Here is a 27,342-nt window from a genome sequence, read left to right as displayed (position 1 = left end):
TAATCCACAGCATTTTAATCACTGGCCTATAAATCAAATTTAAATAAAGAATGAATAGCATCAGGAATTCCCTGGCAGTGCAGTGGTTAGGAGTCTGGGCTTCCACTGCTAGGAGCCCAGGTTCAATACCTGGTCAGGGAACTAAGGTCCCACAAACCATGTAGCACAGCCAAAACTAAATAAATGTATTTATTTTTAAAATGAATGATTGGCATCAAAATGCTTTCCATCCAAACTATATTCTCATAGGCAATATAGGCAAATGTATTTTTGATTTATTTCTTTTTGGCTGTGCTGGGTCTTTGTTGCTACATGGGCTTTTCTCTGGTTGCAGTGAGGGGGGCTACCCTCTAGTTGTGGTGCATGGGCTTCTCCTTGAGGTGGCTTCTCTTGTTACAGAGCACAAGCTCTAGGGGTATGGGCTCAGCAGTTGCAGCTCCCAGGCCCTAGAGCACAGGCTCAGAAGTTGTGACACACGGGCCTAGTTGCTCCACAGCATGCAGGATCTTCCCAGACCAGGGATCCAACTCGTGTCCCCTGCATTGGCAGGTGAATTCTTCACCATTGAGCTACCAAGGAAGTCCTGTTCGTATCATTCTTACAGAAATGTGTTAATTAGGGAAAACAAAAGCCTACAAATAAATGAGCTGACTAGAGGGGGAAAGGAAAAGGCAGTGGCACCCCACTCCAGTACTCTTGCCTGGAGAATCCCATGGGCGGAGGAGCCTGGGAGGATGCAGTCCATGGGGTCGCTAGGAGTCAGACATGACTGAGTGACTTCACTTTCACTTTCATGCATTGGAGAAGGAAATGGCAACCCACTCCAGTGTCCTTGCCTGGAGAATCTCAGGGACGGGGAGCCTGGTGGGCTGCTGTCTCTGGGGTCACACAGAGTCAGACACAACTGAAGTGACTTAGCAGCAGCAGAGGTGGAAAAAAGTCCTTCAAAAATACGCCAGCTTGGTTTAAAAAAAGCACAACTCCTACAAAAGAAATATGCCAATAGGGGAAAAAAACACTACGGTGATATTTATTTTTATATTTTTATGACAATCAACAGAGCCATGGTCATATCTCCAACACAACCTTTTTGGAGACCTATGGAAAACCTCACACAGGTGGGAAGGCAAAACTTGTGGTCCTGGGGACCATAAGTTCATATACTCACATGCCTTTTGCAAACTATGAAGCATAATTTAAATTTAAGGCAGGCCTGAAAGCAACCCAAATGTCCATCAACAGATGACTGGATAAACAAAATGTGGTCTATCCATACAACAGCCTATTATTCCCGCATAAAAAGGAATGGAGTACTGACACATGCTGCAGTGTACATGTATCTTACAACATTATGCTAAATGAAAGAAGTCAGGAAATCCTGTTCCATTTATATGAAATATCCAGAACAGGCAGATCTATAGAGATCGGCCAGAGGGGGAAGGGTGGGGATAGCTAAAGGGAACAAAGTTTCTTTTTGAGGTGATAAAAATGGTCAAAACTTGACTGCAATGATGGTTACATAACTCTGTGAATACAATTAAAAAAAAACAGTGAATTGTACATTTTAAAAGATGAACTGTACGGTATGTAAATATCTTACTAAAGCTGTTTAAAGTTTTGGTGGTGTGTTTAAGATTCATAAAAATCATCAATGCTCTTTTGACGTCTACTGTAAAGAAAAACAAATCCTAAATCAGTCTTATTTCCATCAAGACAGCTAAAAATTTTAAGTATACTGAACACAATGCTCTTTTTAAAAAGCTTAGTACAATTATAACTGATCTTTTACAGCAAATACAATTTTAAAAGATGAAATTTCCCACTAACCATCTTTGCCTCTTAGACCACTATTTGAACAAAGTTTCAGAGTATCTGGAAACATCTGAAAGCCAAAGAATCACTGCTAATACCTACGAAGAGAAAAATTTCTTACAACACCGGCTTCTTATTCAGAGAGAGAAGGGAAATGTGTACACTTTGAAACTTGTCCTTTTAAAAATTTCTTTCTTGCTAGGAAGCTTTATATTTCTTAGAAGTTGTTTATCAGCCTTAAAGGAGAAACTCATATTTCTAGTCTTATTACGCTTCAGGTGAAGAAGGCATTTTCCTAAGGTATTCTTATAACTTCACAGAACAATGGTGGATGCCCAAGACATCTAGGTTCCTGCCTCGGTATCTGGCCCAGGGGTGGTGGGGTGGAGTCGGGGGTAGGCAGGCAAGGGTGGTCTGTCCTGATCACCACTCAATTCTCCATAACCGAGCACAGCACACATGGTACAGAGTAGGCACTGAGATACATTTATCAAGTTGAATCAAGAGCTTGGGGTTACATCAAGTTATTCTCAAATCATTTTAATTTACAGGGAAAAGCTCCACAGAAATTTGAATAATCTTTTCTGGTATAGAAGATAAGCAAATATCAGATGCTGAGGCACATCATATTTTCCTTGTCCCATGTTGGAGCTACTCAGGGAACAGAGAAATAGACTTCTGAGACATAACTGCCCCTTCTCAAGAAGTTCGGAAATTAGTGGCTCAAAGCAGTCAGACATGAAACAGTTAAACAGGGAGCCAGTTTCCATGTAGTGGTGAGAACAGTGGATCGACCAGAATTGAGCTGGAACCAGGACTGCCCCAGTGCAGGGTCATCTCCAGGAGCGTGGGTAAAACACACAGCAGCCCCCTGGCCAGGGTGTTGGGGAGAGGAATGAGAAGGGGCAGGCACACGTGTTCTACCAACCATTCCAGGGAGAGGATGGGGACGCAGGAGAAGCCAGGAGGCCAGAGGCAGAGAAGGGGAGAGGGGGTGGACCGGGAGAGCTCCAGGAGGGCTATGGCCCGGCACAGCCGTGCAAATGATGCCTGCCGAGTTAGAAAACAAATAATCTGAGAAACTTACTTAATATTGAATTTTCAGTTTTGAAAACAGTTCTTCTTATTCCCAGCCTCATCGTTCCTCCCAAATTGCCAGGGTTGTGCTCCGGCATATCAATCACCTTAGAAAACAAAACAAGCCCAGTTTTGGATCTTGCAAAAACATTATTTTCCAAATTTCAAGCTTTACTTTTAGGGGATGCTCACCGAGTAAAGATGTTCCCTAAAAAATAAAATTCGATTGTTCCTTCCAATTTTCCTATTCAAACACGGTTATGCTTTTATACACTCCTCACAGTATGCTGCCTTTTCGTCTCTGCTTCTCATCTTTCATTCAAATCACAGGTACAAAATTTATTGGGAGCATCTTCATGACCTCCCTCCTGTCATTATTCAAACTCAGTTTTGGTCAACGTTCACACTTCAAGTTCTGGCCTTCTGGGACCTTCCACGTTGGTCTTCACGTCCCTCATAATAATAACCCTCTCCTGCTGCCCACTCTATTTCCTAAAGATTTTCTAAAAGCAAATGCTATTAATACAGTCAGCTATTGTTATCTGCAGATGCCAAACCCATGGACATGGAGGGCCAACTGTACTAATCTGCAGAAAATCTTTAGAAGGATTTCTTTTTTTTTTTTTGTGGCCCGCGCTGCAGCATGCAGGATCTTAGTTCCCCGACCAGGAATCAAACCTGTGTTTCCTGCAGTGGAAGCACAGAGTGTTTCACCACTAGACTTCAGGGAAGTCTTCTAGAAAGATTCCTTTTATTAAAAATACATATCATCTATTCTAGCATATCCCATAGCTCAGAAACCTAAGCATCACCCTGGATCTCCCTCTCATTCATCCCTCACACCCAACATGTCGAGTCCTATCCACTTATCCACTCCAGACTTCCTGCATCCATCTATAGTTCCTACTACACCGATTACCATAGCCTTTCACCCAGGCTGCAGCCAGAGCTCACCAACTAGCCACACCCCACATTTACACACCCCCCCCCACTACCGTGCACACTGTAGACAGAGTAGTCATGGGATTTCTCCTGCTTGAAATCCGTGACTCCGTGGTACTGGCCCAGCCGAGCCCTTCGGCCTCACTTCCCATGACTTTACCCTCCCACCCTGAGCTGGTCACCAAGCCCTCCTTCAGTTCAAGTGCATCTTCTTTCCTGCCACCAGGAGGACTTCAAACATCTCTCACTCCCCTACTTTCTTTTCCTAAATTAATCCATCCTTAACTTTAAGGTCTTAGTTCAATACGAGCTTCCCGGGAGCTGATCCTCCCAGGCATCACAGCCTAGATGGGGTCCTCTAGCAACATGTTCCCTGGCACTGTGTCCCCTTCAGTTTGTGTGAAGAGTGCTTTGTGTGCTAGACTGTGAATCTCTAAGAGCTGGGCTGCTTTCCGCTTTTACCAGCGCATTCCCAGCCCTTAGCACACACGGAGCTGGCAGCTGGTGTGCACTGAATGGATGCATGGAGGACTGAATGAGCTCAGGACAAATAATTTCAGATTTATCTTTAGCATTAATTCACAGAAATCCAGAAACACGTGATTTTTATGAAAAGCCTGTTCTGGTTCGTCATTGGTCTATTTTCTCAGTTCTGTTCACTACAATCTCATGGTTTTACTTCACCTTTTAAAAGTTGTTAAAAGAGACTACAGTTGGGTGATGTAACCTGCTCTAATGGAATTGCTCAAGTTTCCTCTCATCAAACCTTTTTGTCCTTGTTTTTTTCTATACCTTAACTACCACTTAGTGTTCTACAGGAAACCTTGACAAGTGGAATTTTCCAAGAACCTGTCTGATCTTATCAATGCCCCAGGACTTTCGGAGCCACCTGAAGCCTGTGGCCCCAGTATACTGTAGGAGTCATTGAGGGGAAGGGGTGGAGAAGAAAACTTGACGACATGCCTTGGCAGATGAAGTGCTTGGTTCTGAAGTGCTCTTGGCCTTGGCATGTCTTTCCTATCTTCCTGGGTCAGCTAATTACAGCTAGATTAAGTATTATGGGAGTGAGGTGAGAGAGGGCATTAGCTTCCAGTTCAGAAAGCTGAGCTGTTAATAAATGCCTAGCCCTTTGGGTATTTTCTACTAAAGAGCAGATAAGACTATACTACCTGCCACAGACTCATAAGAAGCCCTAGACTGATTCACAGCTTCAATTTCCACTTCAGTTGAAGACAATCTGAACCCTTTAGGAAGACTACAGCAATAAACTGGTTTATTCCTGTAAGTGTAATGTGATGCTTCAAGTCACCCTTACTTACTGTACTGGGTTTTTCCACTCAGGAAGAGTGGCTTTTTCAGTTATTATTAGCATGCTTGGAATTCAAGGACTGTTCTGGTAGAAATCACTGAGAATGGAGTCAAATGACCAACTAAGAATAGGAATCCTGCCTTACTGCTTACTTACTTGGGATGAATCTGACAAACACAAGGCCAGAAAACACTTCCAAAAGAGGTATTTCCAAAAGCTAAATGTAGTGGGCACAGGGCTGCCTAAGGGTCTTAAATATTCCTCCAACATAGGGGGAAGTCTGGAAATTCCTGAAAGAGCAATATAAGAATATTGTTTAGATACATGAAGATAAATATCAAGAGAAACAGCTATAAGAGTTGAGGGTGGTAGAGAGAAGGTGAGGATTACTGAATTTTTTTCCTTATAGACTTTTTGCAATTGTTGGCTCTTTCAACTTTGAACACAGCATTACTTTAATGAAAATACAAATTGAAGGCCCAAATGGTGAAATATATCATGTAGGCCTTCCTTCTACTATGGTACTTGTTCACATTATCCCCACTGTTTTCATAGCAATAAGTAAGACCTTCTCCTGAAATGATAGCACAGAAAGAAATCCCAAGGTGTAACTGCCATGGTGACCCTCCAATTAAAATATGCTACCATAGAAACCACCAGAGAGGCCAAGAAAATGTTAGAGAAAAGATGGGGGAGCACATGGAAGTAGCTTTCCAACTCTGAATGATGCTCTGAACAGCACTGAAAGAAAAGCAGAGCAAGAATCGACAGGAGGCCACATCCAGTGGATGCCCATCACACACTCAGTAGAAGAACATCCAGGCCAGGCACGTGCTGGGGGGAACACAAACACACCAGAAGGGGACAGCTGGGGACGGCAGAGAACACAGGGCACCTCTGGCCATGCTTGGCCCAACCATCTGCCTTGCAAAGGTGTCAGGCCATCCTACCAGATCTAAAAATGACAATAAGACTGCCTCTCAGGTTACAGGTGACCTGATTCAGCAACAAAATTAAGGAAATCATCTGAGTTCCTGGCATTCCTTCCACAAAAAGCTGAGAAACAGGAGAACATCACAGTTTCCAAACATATCTTTTATCATTACTAGAGTGGTTAAAGAAAAGAATCTCAGAAATCCTTTAGTTTTAATCCCCAACATTTCCAAAATACCCTAGATTTTGCATCTAAGAGGAAAAGGTCTCTACCGTTGCAAAAAGGGTCGCCTTTACCCATTCTGAGCATGCCTAAATACAAGCTGTCACGTGATCCCCACTAAAGATCCATCCTTTCTTGGAACTAAGCCATAGACCAGAAGAAAAATAAAAAAGGATCAATAAGTAACGAATATTGGTGGTGATAAAGCTTTAGGAGATGTAAAAGTGTCATGTAAGGATAAACATGGCCCTAATTAACCTTTACCAAAGTTTCTGCAGCCCACAATAAAAGTGTAATGGTTTTAAGACTTCACGAGTCCTGGGTGCCTTACACAAGAAAGTCTAGGGAAGTTGGTCTCCCTTATCAAAAATGAAATTTCTTTCTTTTTTTTGGCCACAATGCATGGCTTGTGGGTCTTAGTTCCTCAACCAGGGATTGAACCCAGGCCCTCAGCAGTGAAAGCACAGAGTCCTAATCACTGGACTGCCAAGGAAATCCCAAAGATGGAGTTCTTAAATGGCAGTGTGAGAAAGAGTACAAGCCTTCTGACCTACCTGACAGAGACCTGGTAAGCCCAGCTTCTCCCATGTCCCTGGCCTGTGGACATTTCATCTGGGGACACTCGGGGAGGCTATCTCCCAGCAGATGGTCTCCAGTAGCTAGCCAGCTATAATAGCCTCCATCATTGCAGATCAAATATAACCCTCCCATGTGACACTCAGGTTCCACCTCATTCAGGAACCATCTATGCTCTTCCTACATATTCTAACCTGTGGTTTCTACCTCAGCTTGGACAAGTCAATGGCCAGTGGCACCTCTGCTTCCCTCCCCACAACTCCACTACGTACGTATCGCCTCTTCACTACTTCCCCTGAGATGGCTTCTCCCCACCATCCCACATGGGCTCCTGCTTTAAGGGCACCCTCCAGTTCTCCTTATCATGCCATACTTAATACCAATGTTGTGCTCACCCTATCAAAGAAATGACCTACACATTGTTAATTCAAGTAAGTGGTAGGCTGAATAATGGCTTCCTAAAGAGGTCCAAGTCCTAGTCCCCAGAAACTATGAATATGTTGCCTTCCGTGGCAAAAGGGATTTTGCAAGCCTGCTTAAATTAAGGCTTTTGAGATGGGAAGACTATCTGGGGTTATCTGGGTAGGCCCAATGTAACTACAGAGTTTTCATAAGAGGAAGCAGGAGGGTCAGAATCAGAGATGGACAGGTAACAATAAAACAGAGGTCAGAGTGAAAGGGAGAGAGGGAGACTGGAAGAGGCCACCTGGCTGGCTTTAAAAGTGGAGGAAAGGGCCATGAGCAGGCAGTCTCTAGAAGCTGGAAAAGGCAAAGAAATAGATTTTCCCCTAGAGCCACCAGAAGAAATGCAACTCTACCAACCCACTTTTGAGCTCCAGACCTGTAAAAAAAAGTAAAGTTGTCACTATGTTGGTGGTAATCTGTTACAGCACTGATAGGAACCTAATACAGTCCTTTACTGTATACAACTTTAACCTCTTCAATCATTTCATATATGCATCTCTTCTCAGAAACTAAGGTATGGCATTCTCACACACAAGGACTAGATTTTCTTCTTTAGCTCCACCAGAGTTCAGCACAGTGCCAGGTTCGGATCAAGCACTCCATCATTAAATCTCCCTGGATTTTAATTAAAAATTAACAGAGGAGGCCCAGGGACTAGTCAGTGAGCCTACATGGAGTAGAGAGTCTCTGAGATCAAGTTGCAGACAGAAGGGGAGGGGCAGTGGCCTGTTCTGAAGCTGAGGCACACTGGGCTCAAGCCCAACTCTCACCTGATACACGTGATACAGGGCCAGCACTTCCCTGCAGCCTCAGGGCAGCGTGAGGATGGAATCTACAAACGTGAAAGTATTGAGCAGTCTCAGAAATATGTACATATTTTCCAGCTTTTGAAATCTGTTTTTTCCATCAGTAAAGAAGGTCTGTTATTTACACCAGGAAAAGAAGACTCATACCTTCAGGTGTGATTATGACACAAGTCTAAGTCCTACCTCTGGGCCTCACACTAACATTGTTGACCAGCTCTCCTCACAGGAACCTACTCCTGGGTCTGGGCAGGTGGCATGGTAGCTGAGAGTGCAGCCTGACCTCGGACTTGAATTCCAACTCTGCCAGTTCCCGGTGATGTGCGACCTTGACTGGGTCCTTGCCCATCTCCATACATGAGCATCCACTTCATAGGGATGCTGTAGAACTTCTGGAGCTAACAGGTCATGTGTGGAGGCAGCTTCCCTGGTGGCTCAGTGGTAAAGAATCCACCTGCCAATGCATGAGACACGGGTTCAATCCCTGGTCCAGGAAGATCCTACATGCCGGGGAGCAACTAAGCCCATATGCCACAACTACTGAGCCTGTGCTCTAGAGCCAAAACTACTGAAGCCCATGAGCCTAGAGCCCATGCTCAACAAGAAAAGCCACTGCAATGAGATGTTTGAGCACCGCAACTAGAGAGTAGCCCCCCACTCATCACAATCACAGAAAAGCCCGTGCAGCAACAAAGATTCAGTAGAACCAAAAATAAACTAAATAAATAATTTTTTAAATTAAAAAAAAAGTGAAAGTCGCTCAATCATGTCCGACTCTTTGCAACCCCATGGACTGTACAGTCCATGGAGTTCTCTAGGCCAGAATACTGGATTGGGTAAGCCGTTCCCTTCTCCAGGGAATCTTCCCAACCCAGGGATCGAACCCGGGTCTCCTGCATTGCAGCCGGGTTCTTTACCAGTTGAGCCACCAGGGAAGCCCAATTAAAAAAAGAAGAAAAAAAAGCAGCCTTCAATAGTCATGGGTTAGGAGGAACCCAGGGCAGAGGCTGGAAGTGGAAGGTGAACGCCATCATGGAGGCATGTAGAGGGCTCCCTTTTAGGGACAGCAGTGCTTTGAAGTCAGGATCTCTTCCAGACCTCAGCATCAAAGACAACACGAACCCAGAGACAGCACTTCATACCCATTTTGCTATGCGGAGCCCAGAGGTGCTTTCTGAGGCATTGCTATTGTGGCCTTTGAGTAGAGTAACCCGGCCACCAAAGCCTGTGGTAGCCCAAGCTTGTAAAATAAGTTACTCTCAGCTTTCCTAGGAAAAACTGAAGTCTGTCCAAAGATCAAGCAATTGAACAGTCAGGTGAAATAACCTTTGCCTCTCCTTTTTTCCATTACCCATCTTGTGCCTGTCATTTTTTCCGCTTTCTCTGGTTTAAAAATGCACTCTTTTGAACACACCCTGTATTTATCGCCCATCTCCATACATTTTTAGTTAATGTTTCATAAGAATATCTATTGGTGGATTTCATGTTTCCCACTTCAGGTTTACCCCCATGCTTGAGTCTACAGGTGATGAGAAAAATAAGAGACAAGAGAGGTCACTGGCAGAGGTGAGCAAGTAACAATACAACAGGATCAATGGGGTGTTTTTCCAGTTCTGTTGGGGTTTGCTGTGGTTGTTCAGTCGCTAAGTCGCAACAGACTCTTTTGCAACCCTATGGACTATAGCCCCAGGCTCCTCTGTCCATGGGATTTTCCAGGCAAGAACACTGGAGTGGGTTGCCATTTCCTTCTCTAAGGAATCTTCTCGACCCAGGGATCAAACCCACATCTCCTGCATTGGCAGGAGGATTCTTTACTACTGAGCTACCAGAGAAGCCAAGCCCTCTGTTAGCATTTACTACAAGCCTAACTTCTGACAATAAGCAGCACTGGGCCTGTTTTAATCAGAGGTCCTCCCTTGAAACTAGAGATATGAAGCCTAAAAGACTGTTAACCAATATTGTTTCAAATGTTTTTCTGAGAGTTACTTTTATATACACACACGCTCACACATCTGTCATATATACAATATGTCATGTGTTATAGATATATGTATATGTATTATGTCATACAATATATACTTGTTAAAATCATATAGATATACTGTTATTAAGATCATATATAATTATTAAAATCATTTCTTTGGGACGTCCCTGGTGGTCCAGGGGCTAAGAGTCTGTGCTCCCAATGCAGAGGGCCCGGGTTCGATCCCTGGTCAGGGAAACAGATCCCACATGCCACAAGGAAAAGATCCCACATACCACAAGGGGAATGAAGCAAATATTTTAAAAATCATTTATTCGATATAGACTCAAGAAATAAAACAATTACCATGTTGATTTTAGCTCACAAGTGCTAATTTGAGATGCTTTAAGATGATTTAAGAGATGATTTAAGATGCTATATCAACAATTAACGAGATGTGAATAAAGGCTGTGATAATGAATGGCACTGTGGTTGTGCAGGAAGATGTTTTTGCCCTTAGTAAATAAGATGCTGAGGTATTTAGTGGCTGTCTGGATGTCTGTAACTGATTCTCAAGTGGTTGAGGCAGGAAGGGTTGTCCATAGAAAAAGAAAGCAAATGTGGAAATGTTAGTAATTAGTAAAGCTGAGCGAAAGTTGGGTTGGTATTCATTGACTTTTCCTAAAAATTTTCTGTAGATTTGAATCTTTAAAAAAAATGTGTTATATGAAATACATATTTCTTTTCATAACCATTCAACAAAAGCCTCCTTCCTCCCAGGTAAAACAGAGCGTAAGTATAAAAACCTGAGAAATTCTCTAAAATCTTGTTTAAAATACATTACCAAAATCAGAACACTATTTTTTTATATTTTACAAGTAAAATCAAAATGCCTGTCTTTAAGAAGTGAGTTAACACACAGTCAGTACCATGCATGGAAGTGTCTCAGTCACTCAGTCCTGTCCAACTCTGCAACCCCATGTTTGTAGTCTGCCAGGCTCTCTTGTCCATGGAATTCTCCTGGATCTCCTGGAGTGGGTTGCCATGCCTTTCTCCAGGGGATCCTCCCAATCCAGGCATCGAACCCACGTCTCCTGCATTGCAGGCAGATGCTTTACCATCTGAGCCACAGGGGACCCCACTGACGCATACCATAGTCAAATAATCTGTAATAAAGGCTAGAATAACATGCACAAGACAGCTAAAATGCATGGAATGATCAAGGCTCAGGATTGGTGGGAGCTTTCAAGAAATTCTATACATAAGATTTCACATTTGTTCTTCAAGGTAAATAAGGCCTTAGAATTTTAGAACTGAAAAGCATAGAGAAAAATATAGTGCAATATTTCAATCCTGAATCTGTACATAATATAACAAAGGGTCAGAGAAAAATAAATAAAAAATAGAAAAGGTCCATAAAAGTATGGATGTATACAAGTATTTAAATGCTTGTAAGTGCTTTTAAAGTTGATCTGGAACCCCTTCTTATGAGTTACAATCAGTATTGGAATAATGCTCCCGGGAAATGTCCTAACTCTTTCATGAAACTCTTTCCAAGAGAAATAAAATTAGTCTCCAATTTTAAATCCTGGCAGTTCCAAAAGTTTTAAGTAATTCCAATTGAATAAAAGTAAGTCAACTGTTTTCACAAGTTTTTAGAATGATTAACAAAATAGATTTGGCAAGGAAAAACAATGAAGAAATAAAAAGCACATATGGGAACAACAAATAATGAAAAAGTTGAAAAAAAGACCATGCTACTCGGCAATATCGCTTTGCCAAATGAAATCACAAATTATTGTGTATCTCCCCCCTACCCTACTTCTTAAACCTGCTTCTTGATGATACTTTACTCATTATTATTCAAAAATTTAAGCCGCTTCGGGTGGCAGGGTCTGGGGAAGAGGCGGCAGGTGCCATGTCGGGGCCCCAAAGGAGGCAAGAAGCCCCTGAAGCAGCCCAAGAAGCAAGACAAGGAGATGGACGAGATAAGGCATTCAAACAGAAACAGAAGGTGGAGTAGAAGAAACTAAAAATAAGAGCTAAAAGCTAAGGCCTCGGGGAAAGGCTCCCTGGTCACAAGTAGAATTAAGAAATCTGGAAAAAAGTAAGCTATCCCTTGCGTCTGAGGCAATGATGACCCTTAGTTCCATTTCTGTATAAACATGTGGATTCCTTGCCATAACATCTGTTGCCATCTATAGCTAGAATGAAGTGCTGTCTTGGAAACATTTAAGAATAAACTTTGTAAAAAAATAAATAAAAAAAGAATAAACTTTGTAAAAAAAATAAATAATAAATAATTTAAGCACCTAATATGCACAAAGGGACTTTAAAGGCTATACATAATTTTTTCAAACTATTTAGTATTTGATCTTTTATTTCAGCATTTTTTTCTTGATGTGCACAAAATTATTTTTTTCAAAACTAAATAGGAAACTGAATTTTAAAAAACCCAACCCTTCATATTTGAGCTTTCTGAAATATGAACAGTGAGAAAACATCCTAATTCCACTTTGGAGAGAAAATATAATCTAAGGAGTAAAGAATCCAAGCGTACCCTTGGGACTCTGAACCATTAAGTAACCATCAAGGTGGCCCTTTATTGGATCTTGCCCTTAATTATGAAGTTCATGCAGTCTTAAGATTGGGTTTCAAAAACCATTAATAATTACCCTTAAATGGCAAACAAAAGGAAAATTTCACAATCAGGGTGGTGTGTCTGTTAAGACTATAAAAGTCACAGGATCCGGCTCAGCTCCTCACACTCCTGTTTGGTTCTTCTAGCTGCCTCACTGCTGAACGGCCAGGTAAGTGTGCTTTTAGTACTTTTAGTAGCTCCTTCTGCTTCCTTTCAGAATGGTGTGAAAGATCGTGGTCTAGAGAAAAAGTGGATTTGTGCCATCTAAAGATACTACCAGTAACTTAAGAGGCTAGAAGCTATGGTCAGGTTTCTTCAAGATCACAGCCTACAGTGTGCAGATCAGGTACAACTGAAGAATGTCATAATTACTAGTGAAAGTATTTGACTTCAAAGCCTATCTTCTAACAGATGTACTCTAAGAACAGACATTTCACATACTATCTAAGATGATTATTTTAAAAACACATTCATTAGCAATCACTGGTACATTGCCATTTCCTACCCTCCTCTCTCCTCCTCCTCCTCCTCCTTTTTATCTCCTCCCCTCCCCTTTTGTTCTCTCTCACCTTGCCCAAAAGCACTCAACTCCTGCTGGCTATCATCAGTATAAAATACTCTGGCTTTCTGTTAAGTTCATTCTTTTCCCAATTTACAGGACACCAAAATGAGTGCCAAAAAGTCTCCGGAAGAACTGAAGGGCATTTTCGAAAAATATGCAGCCAAAGAAGGTGATCCAAACCAACTGTCCAAGGAGGAGCTGAAGCTATTGCTTCAGACGGAATTCCCCAGTTTGCTGAAGGTGAGTGCACCACCGCAGAGTCCACTGACAGGGCAGGGATGGTGGGAAGGACAGGGAGAAGGGAGGACTCAGGGAGAGGCTAAGGTCCTCAATGACACTGATTAGAGCTCCATTTGGAGCAGAGCACCCAGCAGCCAAGGTGTGGGCATCACCTGACAGAGGACACTTGAATGCATGCCTTCCTCCTCTGGGGCAGGCTACATTTCAGATGGCAAGCTCCTAGAAAGAACGGGCTTTGCCGTTTATCGCCCCCAGCCTTGACACAGTTTCCGAGGTGCCCAGTCGTAGTAAACAGAAGCCACGATTGTACTTTTACCAAGATAGGTTTGGAAGACCCCTGGGTCGCCAAGCAAACATACTAAGTCCTTCAGTCTGGGTTCAGCACCTCTGTGTCAGGCTTTAGGAAAACAAAAAGACCTGTACAATTATAGAAGTTGGACTTGGATGTGCTTCTCTGTTATAGGTAGGATCTCTCAACTAGACCAACACTTACTTGGCAATCTGTTAAGGAAACCAGCTTCATGCTGATAAATTGCCCTCCTGCGACACCTATTTCTATTTCAAAAGCATTTACATTTGTGTTAATTTGTGTTAAGCACCTAAGTTTGTGTTAATGAGCAACAATACATTTCTAAACAACTTTCAGGAAAGGATTACATTTCCCGAGCCATAAAGTTTCTCATCAAAATCATCCCAGAGTTGTCAAAATCAAAACGCATCTAGAGGCAATAAGAAACAGGGAAAAACTGATTCTCTTTGCTCCTATACCCTTTCTTTCCCTTGGAACTAAAAATCACCTTCAAAATGGAAGCAACTGTGCAACTAACTGTTACATTTGATTTGGTCCCTATTTAGCTCTTACTTCAGAATCTGGTTCTCGTATTTTAACCAGAAATGTCCCTTTTGCCAATATGACATATGAGCTTTCTAGTTTCAGTTGTTGAGGTTTCTGTTTCTAGTACTAAAAAGCGAAGTAGCTGAATTTGATGACCTTATAATCAATTTTCTCACTGTTAAAATGTGAAACAACTTTTAAAAACTTAAAGGCACTAGCAGAAAAAGAGATTTTCTAATTAAAAACCAACATTTCTAAGAAAGATTTAACTTTTCAAAAAACTCTTAAATTTTTCCAAAAGGAAGAAAAATAATAATAGGAATAATAAAAAAAATAAGAAAAAGAAGAAAAATAATAATCTGACAGGAAAGCCTAGGCAATCTAGTCAAGTTGTTTTTAAAGGTAAGATTGGTGAATTTTTCTGTATTTTTCTATATTTTATGTATTTCCTATAAAAAGCACATATGACTTTTCTAATTTGGATAAAGGTAGAATGACTAGTGGTAAGTTGTGAAAAATCTACATATGAAGTCATGTACCGATTATATTTTCATACAGACTTTTTGTAAAACAGATGTTGAATAGCTAACTTACAGTGCGGTCTTACGAGTGTAGCTAAATGTCAAATGTCTTTGTAGGAATCTTAGGGGTTAAAACATACCTTGATGTAGAGATCTGCTGCACAACAGTGTGAACATACTTAACGTTACTGAACTGTATACTTAAAAATAGTTAAGATGGGGAATGTTATCTTATGTGTTTTCTACCAGAATTCAAATAAGTTTTTTGAAGCTGACTTACAAACTAAACTGCTATTCCAATAGGTTTCCTGGATACCATTTTGCCAGAGAGACTCCTTACCTTAAATTCAGAGTTGTAATGGCTTTACAATTAGAGTTTTATGGTAGTGAAGGGGCTCAGAACAAGTCTCCCCGAAATATGCCACTTAAGCATGGAGATTATTTTGAACTAAAAGAAATCAAAACCCAGAAGATTCAGGGAAAGCTCTTTACCTCCCACTCAACTGCCTAAATTACATTTGAAAGGGGAGGCTGTCCCAGGAAGAGAGCTCTTGCTTTAGATTCCTTTTTTCCTTAGAAATGTATTTGTATAACAGGCTAAACTTTTGTTTTCCAAACATCTCTGCCTTCCTATGGATGGCCTTCCTTCCCTTTGTATCCTTAGCTCAGGATGTTACATAAGCCTCAGTTACCTGGTTGCCCTTTGGGTCTCAAATTTTTATGGGGTACCCCATACATATGTAATTAAACTTGTTTTTCTCCTGTTAATCGGTCTGTGTTGATTTAATTAATAGACCAGCCAAAGAACCCAGAAGGGAAGGAGGGAAATTTTTCCATCCCTACAGCACAGACAAAATTAAGTCTGCTTAAGTCACTACAGCAATACCATTAGTCAAAAGGGAGTCGGGCTGAACATGATCTGATGTTTTGATAACAAGCAGTGGTTCTCTGAGTGGTTGGTTCTCAGAATCAGCACTGCCCAGGAACTTGTTGGAAATATAGATTCTCAGATCTGACTCCAAGCCTAGTGAACTGGAAGCTCTGGGAGTAAAACCACCAATCACCTTGGGTTTACTAAGGTCAGCAAGCCTACCTACCTGGTGTAAGAATCACTGAGCCAAAGTCACCTTGCATAGAAGTGGGCTGCAACACATGATTTGGGGGAAAAAATGGGATGGTTGCTAATCAAGGGGTTGAGCTCTAGAGTCAATGTTTGAACCCCAATCCCCTTCTTACCAGCTGGGAGCCCTGGGCAAGTCGTCTCAAAGCCTGTTTCCTCATCTGTAATGTGGATCTCCCCCACAAGGCAGCTGGGAGAATTACACAGGCCAAGGAAAAGCTTTGTCACAGAGCTGGCCCACAGCAAGCCCCTGGTCATATGCTGGCTCAGCCCTGGAGCTGGATGCTGAACTAGCTCCCAGGGAAACCTTAGAGCAGGGCCCCTCGGCAGCCAAGTGAAGCCCTGGTGATGGTGAAGTCACTCAGTCGTGCCCGACTCTTTGCGACCCCATGGACTGTAGTCCACCAGGCTCCTCCGTCCATGGGATTCTCCAGGAAAGAGTACTGGAGTGGGTTGCCATTTCCTTCTCCAGGGGATCTTCCCCACCCAGGGATCGAACCCGGGTCTCCCGCATTCCAGGCAGACGCTTTAACCTCTGAGCCACCAGGGAAGCCCCAGGACTTCTCAAAAGAATGATTTAGATTACAAAGGAAACCAAATGTTTTAAAATATACATTATTAATTTCCAAATAATAAATGTGATATAGTTGTTGTTGTTTATTTAATGGGGGGGTAGCCAGCTCTGTGACATGAAGCAATGCTACAACTAAGGTTTTTTTTTTCCATCTCTCACTGTCAGTAACGTGACTAAAAACTCAGTTGCCTTCTTGGAACATAGACGTGGTGTCTCTAATTTAATGTGCAGCAGTAACTGACTTGTTTCTCCCCATTTTCTATTCCCTCCTTTTTGTCTAAAACTAGGGTCCAAGCACCCTCGATGAGCTTTTTGAAGAACTAGACAAGAATGGAGATGGAGAAGTTAGTTTCGAAGAATTCCAGGTGTTGGTGAAAAAGATCTCCCAGTGAAGGAAAGAATAAAATATCATTCTCAGTACTGGAAGAAGAGTGCCTGGGATGTGGTCCTACTCTGTACAAAACCATCAATGTCACCACTTAATTCTTTACAATTGTAATGATCCAACACTGAGGTCTAATTACTGAATTAAAAAATCCTTAATCATGTCTCACCTTGTCAAGTACTGACTCCTGGAGCTTACTAGATTTGAAAGTAACCTTAATTTGATGTAACCTTTATCTAATTTACAGATTTATAAAGTAAAAAAAAAAAGGGAGGGCCCAGAATAGTTCCATGATCTTGCACAAAACCACAAAAATGGTGGCAGAGACTTGGAAAGAATTCTGATGAGTCAAGCCAACTCCCTTCCTCCACTTGTCCACCAGAATAACCCTCTCTCTGCTCTCCCTCTGCAGCCATGCAGGGGATCACATCATTCCCAACATCAACTCACATTTCACTCTAGTCAATGGCTAGTAAGAAACAGACTTCACAGAACAGACACTTGTCTTTAAAGTCATCTTCTAGCACCAGCTGTGCCTTTTCAATCACTGATCCTCTGGGGGAGCAGAAGGAACATAGGTCCAGAGAGTCAGCTTTACTCCATGACCGAACAGGTGGCCTTGGTTCTGGTATGTGATGTGAAAAATAAAAAGGACAGGAAAGCAGGGCCCTCCAGATCTGGCATCCTGTGCTGCTGGGATTCTGGGTATCTGAGAAGCAGCTAGCCCTCAAGTTCTGAAAGGTTGTTGTTGAATCACGACGCCGGGATTCTCAGCCCCGAAGGAGAAGAATTTAATCCGGGGCCAGAGACGAGGCTTGGTCGCTCAGAGCTTTTGTGTAATAAAGTTTTATTACAGTAAAAAGGAGATAGAGAAAGCTTCTGACATAGGCATCAGAAGGGGGCAGAAAGAGTACCCGCCTGCTAGTCTTCAGCTGGATGTTATATAGTCACTAGTGAAGTCGCTCAGTCGTGTCCAACTGTTTGCGACCCCATGGACACCAGGCTCCTCCGTCCATGGGATTTTCTAGGCAAGAGTACTGGAGTGGGTTGCCGTTTCCTTCTCCAGGGAACTTCCTGACCCAGGAATATAGTCACTAGCAGTCTGTTAATGAAAGAAAGGAATGTCTTAAAACTCAGAATGGCACCAGGCCCCTCACCCATAAGATGCATTTTGGGATAATCTTGGCACCAAATGGTTCATCCTGGGCCATAAAATGATTAACTTGAATCTTGAAGAAGGGCAGATCACCATACAAATAGTTTCATTTACATAGATTAGAGGGACAATATCAAAGTATAACATACTGGTTTGTCAAGTAGGTTCTGAGCCAAAAGGCGGAACCAACTTGAAGACAGAGTTTGGGGTAAATGCATGGTACATTAGCATAGCTTAAGATAAACATTTCCATAAGAAAAAGGCATTGGTTATCTCTAGGTTTGAGAATAGTTAACTTCAGGTGAAACCAGGTGTCATTATGGCAACACAGTATAAGAGAAACCTCCTTTTAAATTTGTATAGAGAAGGAAAAAATATCTCTAGTTTGTTTCCTCCTGCCGCTTAAGAGAGATAAAAATGTCTGACACTTGCAGGCTATTTTCTCCGTTTGGAGACCCCTGGCCTTTCTGCCTGTTACCCTCTCAGTTCCACAAGCTGAGTCTAGTTCAGGGGAGGGAGGGAGAGAGTGGGGAAGGTGGGAGGAGACTAACTTTCTTCTGCCCTCCACCTGACAGTTAAAATGACAAAGCCATATGAGTATAAGCTCGCCATGATAGCCCACGACAGTGGTGCCATGGAAGCCAGGTTTTTATCCTGACCACTCTCCTCTCCTCAGAAACACCAGCAAATCATCAGTGCTGCACACATTCTCTTTGATCAGCATCTTGACCTTTCTGTTCATTATCACCCTCCTAATGAGCCTCATTAAACTTTTTTTCCCCAATCACCCTTCCAACGAACATGAGCTAAAAAAAATTCTCTGAAAGGACACATACACACAAAAACGAGTATCACTGTTTACATGTTAGTTAGTGTTAACATGTTTCAGTTCAGTTCAGTTCAGTCGCTCAGTCGTGTCCGACTCTTTGTGACCCCATGAATCGCAGCACGCCAGGCCTCCCTGTCCATCACCAACTCCTGGAGTTCACTCAGACTCACGTCCATCGAGTCAGTGATAACATCCAGCCATCTCATCCTCGGTCGTCCCCTTCTCCTCCTGCCCCCAATCCCTCCCAGCATCAGAGTCTTTTCCAATGAGTCAACTCTTTGCATGAGGTGGCCAAAGTACTGGAGTTTCACCGTTAGCATCAGTCCTTCCAAAGAACACACAGGACTGATCTCCTTTAGAATGGACTGGTTGGATCTCCTTGCAGTCCAAGGGACTCTCAAGAGTCTTCTCCAACACCACAGTTCAAAAGCATCAATTCTTTGGCGCTCAGCCTTCTTCACAGTCCAACTCTCACATCCATACATGACTACTGGAAAAACCATAGCCTTGACTAGACGGACCTTAGTCGGCAAAGTAATGTCTCTGCTTTTGAATATGCTATCTAGGTTGGTCATAACTTTTCTTCCAAGGAGTAAGGAGCAACCCCACGTCCAAGGAGTGGTGGCTGCCTGGGCGCAGGAGGGCCTAGAGGAGCCATCCCACGCTGAAGGTCAGAAGGGTGGCGGGAGGAGATACCCCTCATCCAAGGTAAGGAGCAGCAGCTGTGCTTTGCTGGATCAGCCGTGAAGAGATACCCCACGCCCAAGGTAAGAGAAACCCAAGTAAAATGGTAGGTGTTGCAAGAGGGCATCAGAGGGCAGACAGACTGAAACCATACTCACAGAAATCTAGTCAATCTAATCACACTAGGACCACAGCCTTGTCTAACTCAATGAAACTAAGCCATGCCGGCGGGGCAACCCAGACAGGCGGGTCATGGTTTACATGTTTATTCCCCCTAAAACTGAATTCTCCTGCTGAGTTTATGACTAACCTATTAAAATCTCTTTTTTCCCAGGGATTCCCTGGCAGTTGAGTGGTTTAACACTTTGCACTTCCACTGCACAGGGTGAAGGTTCAATCCCTGGTTGAGGAACTAAGATCCCACATGCTGAGCAGTGTGGCCAAAAAATTTAAAATAAATAAGTAAAGATAAAGCAGAAATAAATCTTAACAGTGGTAGAACATTAAAAAAAAATCTTTTTTCCCTTTCTCATCCCTTCTGAGCTCAATCCTGTGCTATCTGAACACTAATCAACCAGAGTCAGAGGACTGCAAGTGCTCCTGTGGATAGCATCCTTAAAGCACTCAGGTTGTTTCTCCAGGGCAAGATGAGCTAACAGATCATCCCCTCCCCAGGATCAGCTGGCCAAAGACTCAGAAACCTTAGACATCTTGACTTCTGAAACTGTGATTAACAAATGTCACAAGACAATGATTAACTCCAGTATTTATTTTTTGGCCACACCAAATGGCATGTGGGATCTTAATTCTCAAACAAGGATTGAACCCCAACCCCGTGTAGTGAAAGCACAGAGTCCTAAGCACTGGAGCACTAGGGAAGGCCCTAACCCCAGCCTCTTTGTTCTTGCCTTTTAAAAAGAAGACCAAGTTGGAGAGGATCTGAAGTTTGTCTCCCACTCCCTTTCCTGGCACCTGGAATAAACCCTTGCTCTTGAGAAACCTGTATGCAGGTCAGGAAGCAACAGTTAGAACTGGACATGGAACAACAGACTGGTTCCAAGTAGGAAAAGGAGTACGTCAAGGCTGTATATTGTCAGCCTGCTTATTTAATTTCTATGCAGAGTACATCATGAGAAACGCTGGGCTGGAGGAAGCACAAGCTGGAATCAAGATTGCTGGGAGAAATATCAATAACCTCAGATATGCAGATGACACCACTCTTATGGCAGAAAGTGAAGAAGAACTAAAGAGCCTCTTGATGAAAGTGAAAGAGGATAGTGAAAAAGTTGGCTTAAAGCTCAACATTCAGAAAACTAAGATCATGGCATCTGGTCCCATCACTTCATGCCAAATAGATGGGGAAACAGTGGAAACAGTGGCTGATTTTATTTTGGGGGGCTCCAAAATCACTGCAGATGGTGAGTGCAGCCATGAAATTAAAAGACACTTACTCCTTGGAAGGGAAGTTGTGACCAACCTAGACAGCATATTAAAAAGTAGAGACATTACTTTGTCAACAAAGGTTCGTCTAGTCAAGGGTATGGTTTTTCCTGTGGTCCTGTATGGATGTGAGAGTTGGACTATAAAGAAAGCTGAGCACCGAAGAATTGATGCTTTTGAACTGTGGTGTTGGAGAAGACTCTTGAGAGTCCCTTGGACTGCAAGGAGATCCAACCAGTCCATCCTAAAGGAGATCAGTCCTGGGTGTTCATTGGAAGGACTGATATTGAAGCTAAAACTCCAATACGTTGGCCACCTGATGCGAAGAGCTGACTCATTTGAAAAGACCCTGATGCTAAGAAAGATTAAGGGCAGAAGGAGAAGGGGACAACAGAAGATGAGATGGTTGGAGGGCATCACCAACATGGGTTTGGGTGGACTCCGGGAGTTGGTGATGGACAGGGAGGCCTGTGGTTCATGGGGTTGCAGAGTCAGATACAACTGAGCGACTGAACTGAACTCACAGCAAATACTTACTGTCAGAGTTCGGCTTTCTGTGCAGAGAGCACACAAGCCCTTGCTTGGTTTGAAGGAAAGGACTGGGCAGATGAGGGACAGAGGTGTGAGAACCACTTCTGATTTCATATTTTATTATACATTTTTGATTTTTCAACCCTGTGGATGTGTGTCCGACTCAGGGATCAAACCCACATGTGACTTTTTGTGACCCCACGGATATAGCCTGCCAGGCTCCTCTGTCCATGGGATTCTCCAGGCAAGAATACAAGAGTGGGGTGCCATTTCCTTTTCCAGGGGATCTTTCTGACCCAGGAATCAAACCCATGTCTCTTACGTCTCCTGCATTGGCAGGGGTGTTCTTTACCACTAGCGCCACCTGGGAAGCCCATCAAAAAGAATTAAAGAAAATTTTTAATAAAAAGACAACTTTTGTAAAATACCATATTGCTGCTTTTCATAACGAACTTCTTTGCATCCTCCTTTTTATTTGGAATAGTCAGAACATACAACTATCTAAATTCTGGGAAATGCATCAGAAGCTATTTCAAAACTCAGAAATTTAACCAGAGCAAAAGAAAAACAAGTTATAACCCTTCCACCAAGAAACAAAGATTTTTATACACCATGAGGGAATGTTTAAACACAATTTGTATCATTCTAATCCAACACAAGAGCATTCTCATAGCATCAAAAGCCTTAAACAGTTCTAATGACTAATTATACTCCACTGTAGGGATACCCCTTAATGGTCTCAACTATTTCCCCACTGTGGGGCATTAGGATTACTGTCATTTTTGATTCTTCTAACTAATGTTATAGTGAATACCTGTTCACTTCTTTGTTAATATATCAGGTTTTCTTAGGAGAATTTATGAGAAGTAAATGTCTGACCAGACGGAATGAATATTTTTATGGTTTGTGAGACCATCTAGTGGCTCAGAGGTTAAAGTGTCTGCCTGCAATGCGGGAGACATGGGTTCGATCCCTGGGTTGGGAAGATCCCCTGGAGAAGGAAATGGCAACCCACTCCAGTATTCTTGCCTGGAGAATCCCATGGACTGAGGAGCCTGGTGGGCTATAGTCCACAGGGCCGCAAAGAGTCGGACACGACTGAGCGACTTCACTTTCACTTTCACTAGTTAATTCCCAAAAAGTTGTATTGATTCATATTTCCACAAACAGGTAGAAGAGTGCCAGCTTCACTCCTCAGACAGCATTCATCAGCTTCATTTTACCTACTTCATTAGTTGCAACAGTGTACATCTTTTATTCATCTATGGTTTTTATAGGAATCTCCCAACTACAGATGGTACCCAAATTACCATGGTTCAGCTTTCCATTTTTCAACCCTAAAATGGCACAAAAGCAATGTACATTCAGTAGAAACTGTACTTCAATTTCTGAATTTTGATCTTTTCCTGGGCTTACAATATGTAGTATGATCCTCTCGTGATGCTGGGTGGCAGCAGTCACAGCTTCCAGTCAGCCACACCATCAAGAGGGGAAACAATTGACACACTGACAACCATTCTGCAACCAGACAACCATTGTTTTTCACTTTCAGTACAGTATTAAATACATTGTGAAACCAAGCAGGACTCTGAAAGGGCCTCCTGGGTACAAGCCCCTCTGTGTCCCCTGTTTGTTTGTATAAAAAGCTTTCATCTCCTAGGCCTTCCTCAGATTTCAAAGAGAAGATCCAGTTAATGATTAAAGAGGTGGAAAATGCAGAAAGAGAAAGCAGTCAAGCAAGGAAAGTAATAATAGCTTAAACAATAGTCACAGGACTCCTAGTTCCCCCTGAAGGGTACAGATAACAATCTGATCCATATCTTTGAGCTGTTCTGCAGAAACTAAGTTGATGATGTTGAGTACATGCTGACCACAAAAGCACATAGACCTCAGACTGGTTGGAACCAGAAGACTGATGACTGAGATTCCCGAAACACCATCCTGTTACTTTACCACCAACCAATCAGAAGAATGTCCATGAGCTGATCAGGCACCCTACGACCCTCACCCATAATATTGGCTTTAAAAACCCTTGCCTAAAAGTCACCAAGGAGTTTGGGTCTTTTGAGCACAAGCTGCCCGTTCTCCTTGCTTGGGGGCCTGCAAATAAATGCTATCCCATCCTTCACCACAACCTGGCGTCAGTAGACTGGCTGTGCTGTGCATCAGGCAGGTGGATCCAAGTTTGGTTCAGTAACAATTTAATGAGATTTTCAACACTTTATTATGAGATAGGCTTTGTGTGAGATGGTTTTTCCAACTGTAAGCTAATGTAAGTGTTCTGAAAACATTTAAGGCTAAACTATGATGTTCAATAGGTTACGTGTATTAAAAGCATTTTCAGCTTCCAATACTCAGGGCATAACCCCAGCATAAGCCAAGGAAGATCTTTATTTCCCCACTGAGTTTATGGTTGGGTACTGTTTTGTAAAAGATATTCTTTCTCTCACTTGAAGTACCGTTTCAAGTTTGTTATGAGATTGTGACTACTAGGGTATAGATACTATACACTGCCTATTGAGTGTTTGTGGTGATATGGGGGTGCACTCTTTTGTTTGATCAATATGATGCATTAATCAATTTAATTCCCAGGATAAACACACTATCCAGTCATGACTGATTATCCCTTAAATGCTGTTAAGGGATAGACACTTTGACATTTTATTTAAGGTTTTTACATCTTTATTAATAACCAACATTAGTCTATAGCTTGGAGTTTTATTTTTTGTTGCACATGCTTTGTTGAGTTCTAATATTTAGGTCATGCTAGCTTCCCATTTTTGTCTATGTTTTCAATCTCAATCAGCCCCTCACATAGTAAATACACACTATGTCTTTCAACTCCAACATACGTAAAGCACCTACTATAGGCAAGGCATTATATAAGATGCCATAAGATATACAAATTTCCAGACCTCTGAGATCCTAAGTCAATGATTCTGGAATTATGCCAGGGAAAGGCTTAAACTAAGAAGTAGTATTTCAACTGGGATTTGTAGCAGCAACGTTAAAGAGAACTTGCAGGGAAGTTGAAAAAGAGAGAAAACACATCAAATCAACATCAAGTTGTTAAGAAGGAAGCCATTTTTGTCTGCCCTTCTAAGATCTTCTGGCTGGTCTAAGAGTTACACTGACATGAGACAGATTAACAGGATAAAACAAGCAAAAGTTTAATAACGTGAATACATGGGAGAGACCCAGGAAAACTGAGTGATTCACCAAAATGTCCAAAACCCTCACCTTAAATACCAACTTCAACTACAGACAAGAGGATGTTGAAGGTGGGGAGAGTCAGTTATGGGTGGTGACCAAGAAAAGCACAGTCAACAAGGGTAAGATTGTGATGCAGATTTATGCCCTGCCTGGAGTCTTTTCTTCCCTCTCATCCCTCTGTTTTCCACACCAGTTGAATCTTCCTAAAGCACCCATTTCTATTGGAAAGGCTTCAGCAAGAGTTCAGTATTTGCAAGATATGTCACAGCTGATAGGCATTATTCTTACTCATTCCCTGTTGCCTTCAGGACTAATCCTGACACTAATACTCAAGGACCTCCACAAATTAGCACCAATCTCCTTTATTTCCTTCCACTTCCCTACAGGAGCAATGTGCTTTGCTCACGCTCTTTTATGGCCAGATCTTAGACATTCCAGCCTACATATGCCTCCCCTCTTTTCAATGAAGTCTCCCAGCATTTGACAATCGTCCCTTCTTACTTTAACCCACAGTATTTCCCCTGCAAACCCTGAATTCTTAACTATTCAAGGCCTACCTGTGCTGTGCAATACTATGGCCACTAGATTAAGTGGCTATTGACATTTAAATCAATTTTAAAAAATTTTAAATTCAGTTCCTTGGCCACTCTAGCTAAATTTCAAATGCTCCATAGCCCAGTGTGGCTAGTGGCTGCCATAAAGGATGGCACAGATCCAGAACACTCTCTCATGGCAGAAGTCCTGGTTGTCAGGGCTCATAGCACTGAGAGTGTACTCACATTCTGTCCACACATTTGTTTCTACATTTCACAAGTTTAAGTCTTATGTCTCCAACTAAACTGCAAGTAGGGTTGTGGCAGCTGCTCATTTGTAATGCACTATATTTAGGACAGTACTTAAGTGGATGAGCGCCAAATGCACAGTGAGTTTTTTTCTTCTTAATAATCTCTTTTCACTAGAATCCAGTTATTTCTACTGCAAAACAAAAATATCTTTCAAGTTGTTGAAATATCTATTCCCAAGGCATTTCCCATTGAGCTAAAGGTACAAAAGCTTTAAAATGCATTAGCTTTGAAGTACTCATTTAGTCATTCGGTCATTGTTAAAATTATGGACTACCCTTGTTGATTCACTAATGTGGGCTTACTCCCAAGAAGCCTTAGCCATTAAGCAGCAGCCATCATGCCTGGAAGAATTTTCTTTCCCAGATCGAAAATAGTTACTATGGCCAACAACAGCCTGATATCAACTCTGAACCTACAGTCCCCACAGAGACAGGATTAAATGACTTAATAGGCTCCCAGACTGATCCATAAAAAGATATTTTACCCATAGTATAGCTGTCTTCCTGACAGCTACTTTTATGGGAAAAAACTTCTTTAGCCCAAACTAAGCTCCAAATGACTTCTTTAGGATTGCTTTGTTAGCTGGGAGATGCTCATTATAATGTTCGAAATTAAAGCAGTCCTCAAAGTTATAAAAGTTACCTGGAAGGTTACTCTAAGTGGCTGTCTGGGTTTTTTAAAACCCTCTTAATTTGCTTTCCATATGAAATTGTTGAAAAATAAATGAAAGTAGAAAATAATTCAAACAGGGCTACAACTAAACGTAGGAAAATGTTATGCATCAATTATGCTTAATATATAACACACCTGAATCCACTTTTTATTATATGTGACTCTATCACAAATCTACTGTGTCAGATATAAAATTTTGACTTTGAAAATCCTTGGATCAAAAAGGGGTAAAAGAAGTCAAATCAATGATAAATAAAACTGATATAATATCAAATGCCACAATCTCAAGTCTCCATTTGCATCTGCTTAAAATGATTCACATTTCTCACTTTTCCTCACCAAGACCACCATCCAAGGGTACATGTATGAAAGGAAAATCAACATGGAGTCAATACTACAGAGAGAACTCTCTGAAATGGAGCTAGGAGGCCGTTAAGGAAGTATGACTTATGCACATGTCAGCTTGGATGGAATCTGACCTTTTGACCTGATGAAGTCATCAGAACTGATACTGAACAGGACCCTTTTGGGCTCCTTTTCTGTGTGCCCCTTTCTTGATTACAGGAAATAGGCTTCATTCAGTCTCCATGATCTTCCCTGAGTTCCAGTGAGCAGGTTCAAACAGATGCTAATTAGGGAAGGGAGGGGATGCAGAGAGAGGGGAGAAAGAGTCAAAAGAAACAATAGTGCACCCTTGGGCAGGGTCCTGGTCCCTGCTCCAGGGATCACAGAACAATATTTTTGAGTTGTTTTACAGATATGGAAACCCCCACCAGTTGGGAGAAGTTAATTGAGTGCTGCCCACAAGCACTAGACCCCAGACCTGATGGAACCATAAGACTGATGATGCTGACTCCCACTTACCTCACCACCAACCAATCAGAAGACTGCCCACGAGCTGACTACCCCCTCTTTGAACCATTACTGTAAAACTTTTTACCTCACTACTCCCCCTAGATTAGAACACAGTTTTGAGGCATCAGCCCACTGT

General features: G+C 42.2%; 2 protein-coding genes and 1 non-coding gene across 3 annotated transcripts in view; 1 reads left to right on the top strand and 2 right to left on the bottom strand.

The window, feature by feature from the left end:
* The window catches only part of CTPS2 (CTP synthase 2), a 104,530-nt gene that overhangs the window by 36,074 nt on the left and 41,114 nt on the right, over nt 1–27,342 (bottom strand). The window contains exon 13 of the mRNA XM_040266559.1: nt 2,900–2,996. Coding sequence (XP_040122493.1) covers nt 2,900–2,996 — 97 coding nt within the window. The remainder of the gene's footprint in view (nt 1–2,899; nt 2,997–27,342) is intronic.
* S100G (S100 calcium binding protein G) lies at nt 12,808–17,145 on the top strand. Its single transcript, XM_040266560.1, has 3 exons — nt 12,808–12,913; nt 13,403–13,546; nt 16,884–17,145. The coding sequence occupies exons 2-3, from the start codon at nt 13,412–13,414 to the stop codon at nt 16,986–16,988; spliced, it is 240 nt and encodes a 79-aa protein (XP_040122494.1). The 5' UTR covers nt 12,808–12,913; nt 13,403–13,411; the 3' UTR covers nt 16,989–17,145.
* On the bottom strand, nt 16,501–16,572 carry TRNAS-GGA. Its single transcript has one exon. It is a non-coding gene; the product is annotated as a tRNA-Ser (tRNA).

This window comes from Oryx dammah, unplaced genomic scaffold (assembly GCF_014754425.2).
Source record: "Oryx dammah isolate SB20612 unplaced genomic scaffold, SCBI_Odam_1.1 HiC_scaffold_23, whole genome shotgun sequence".
NCBI lineage: Eukaryota > Metazoa > Chordata > Mammalia > Artiodactyla > Bovidae > Oryx > Oryx dammah.
This window is presented reverse-complemented; position numbering and strand designations above follow the sequence as displayed.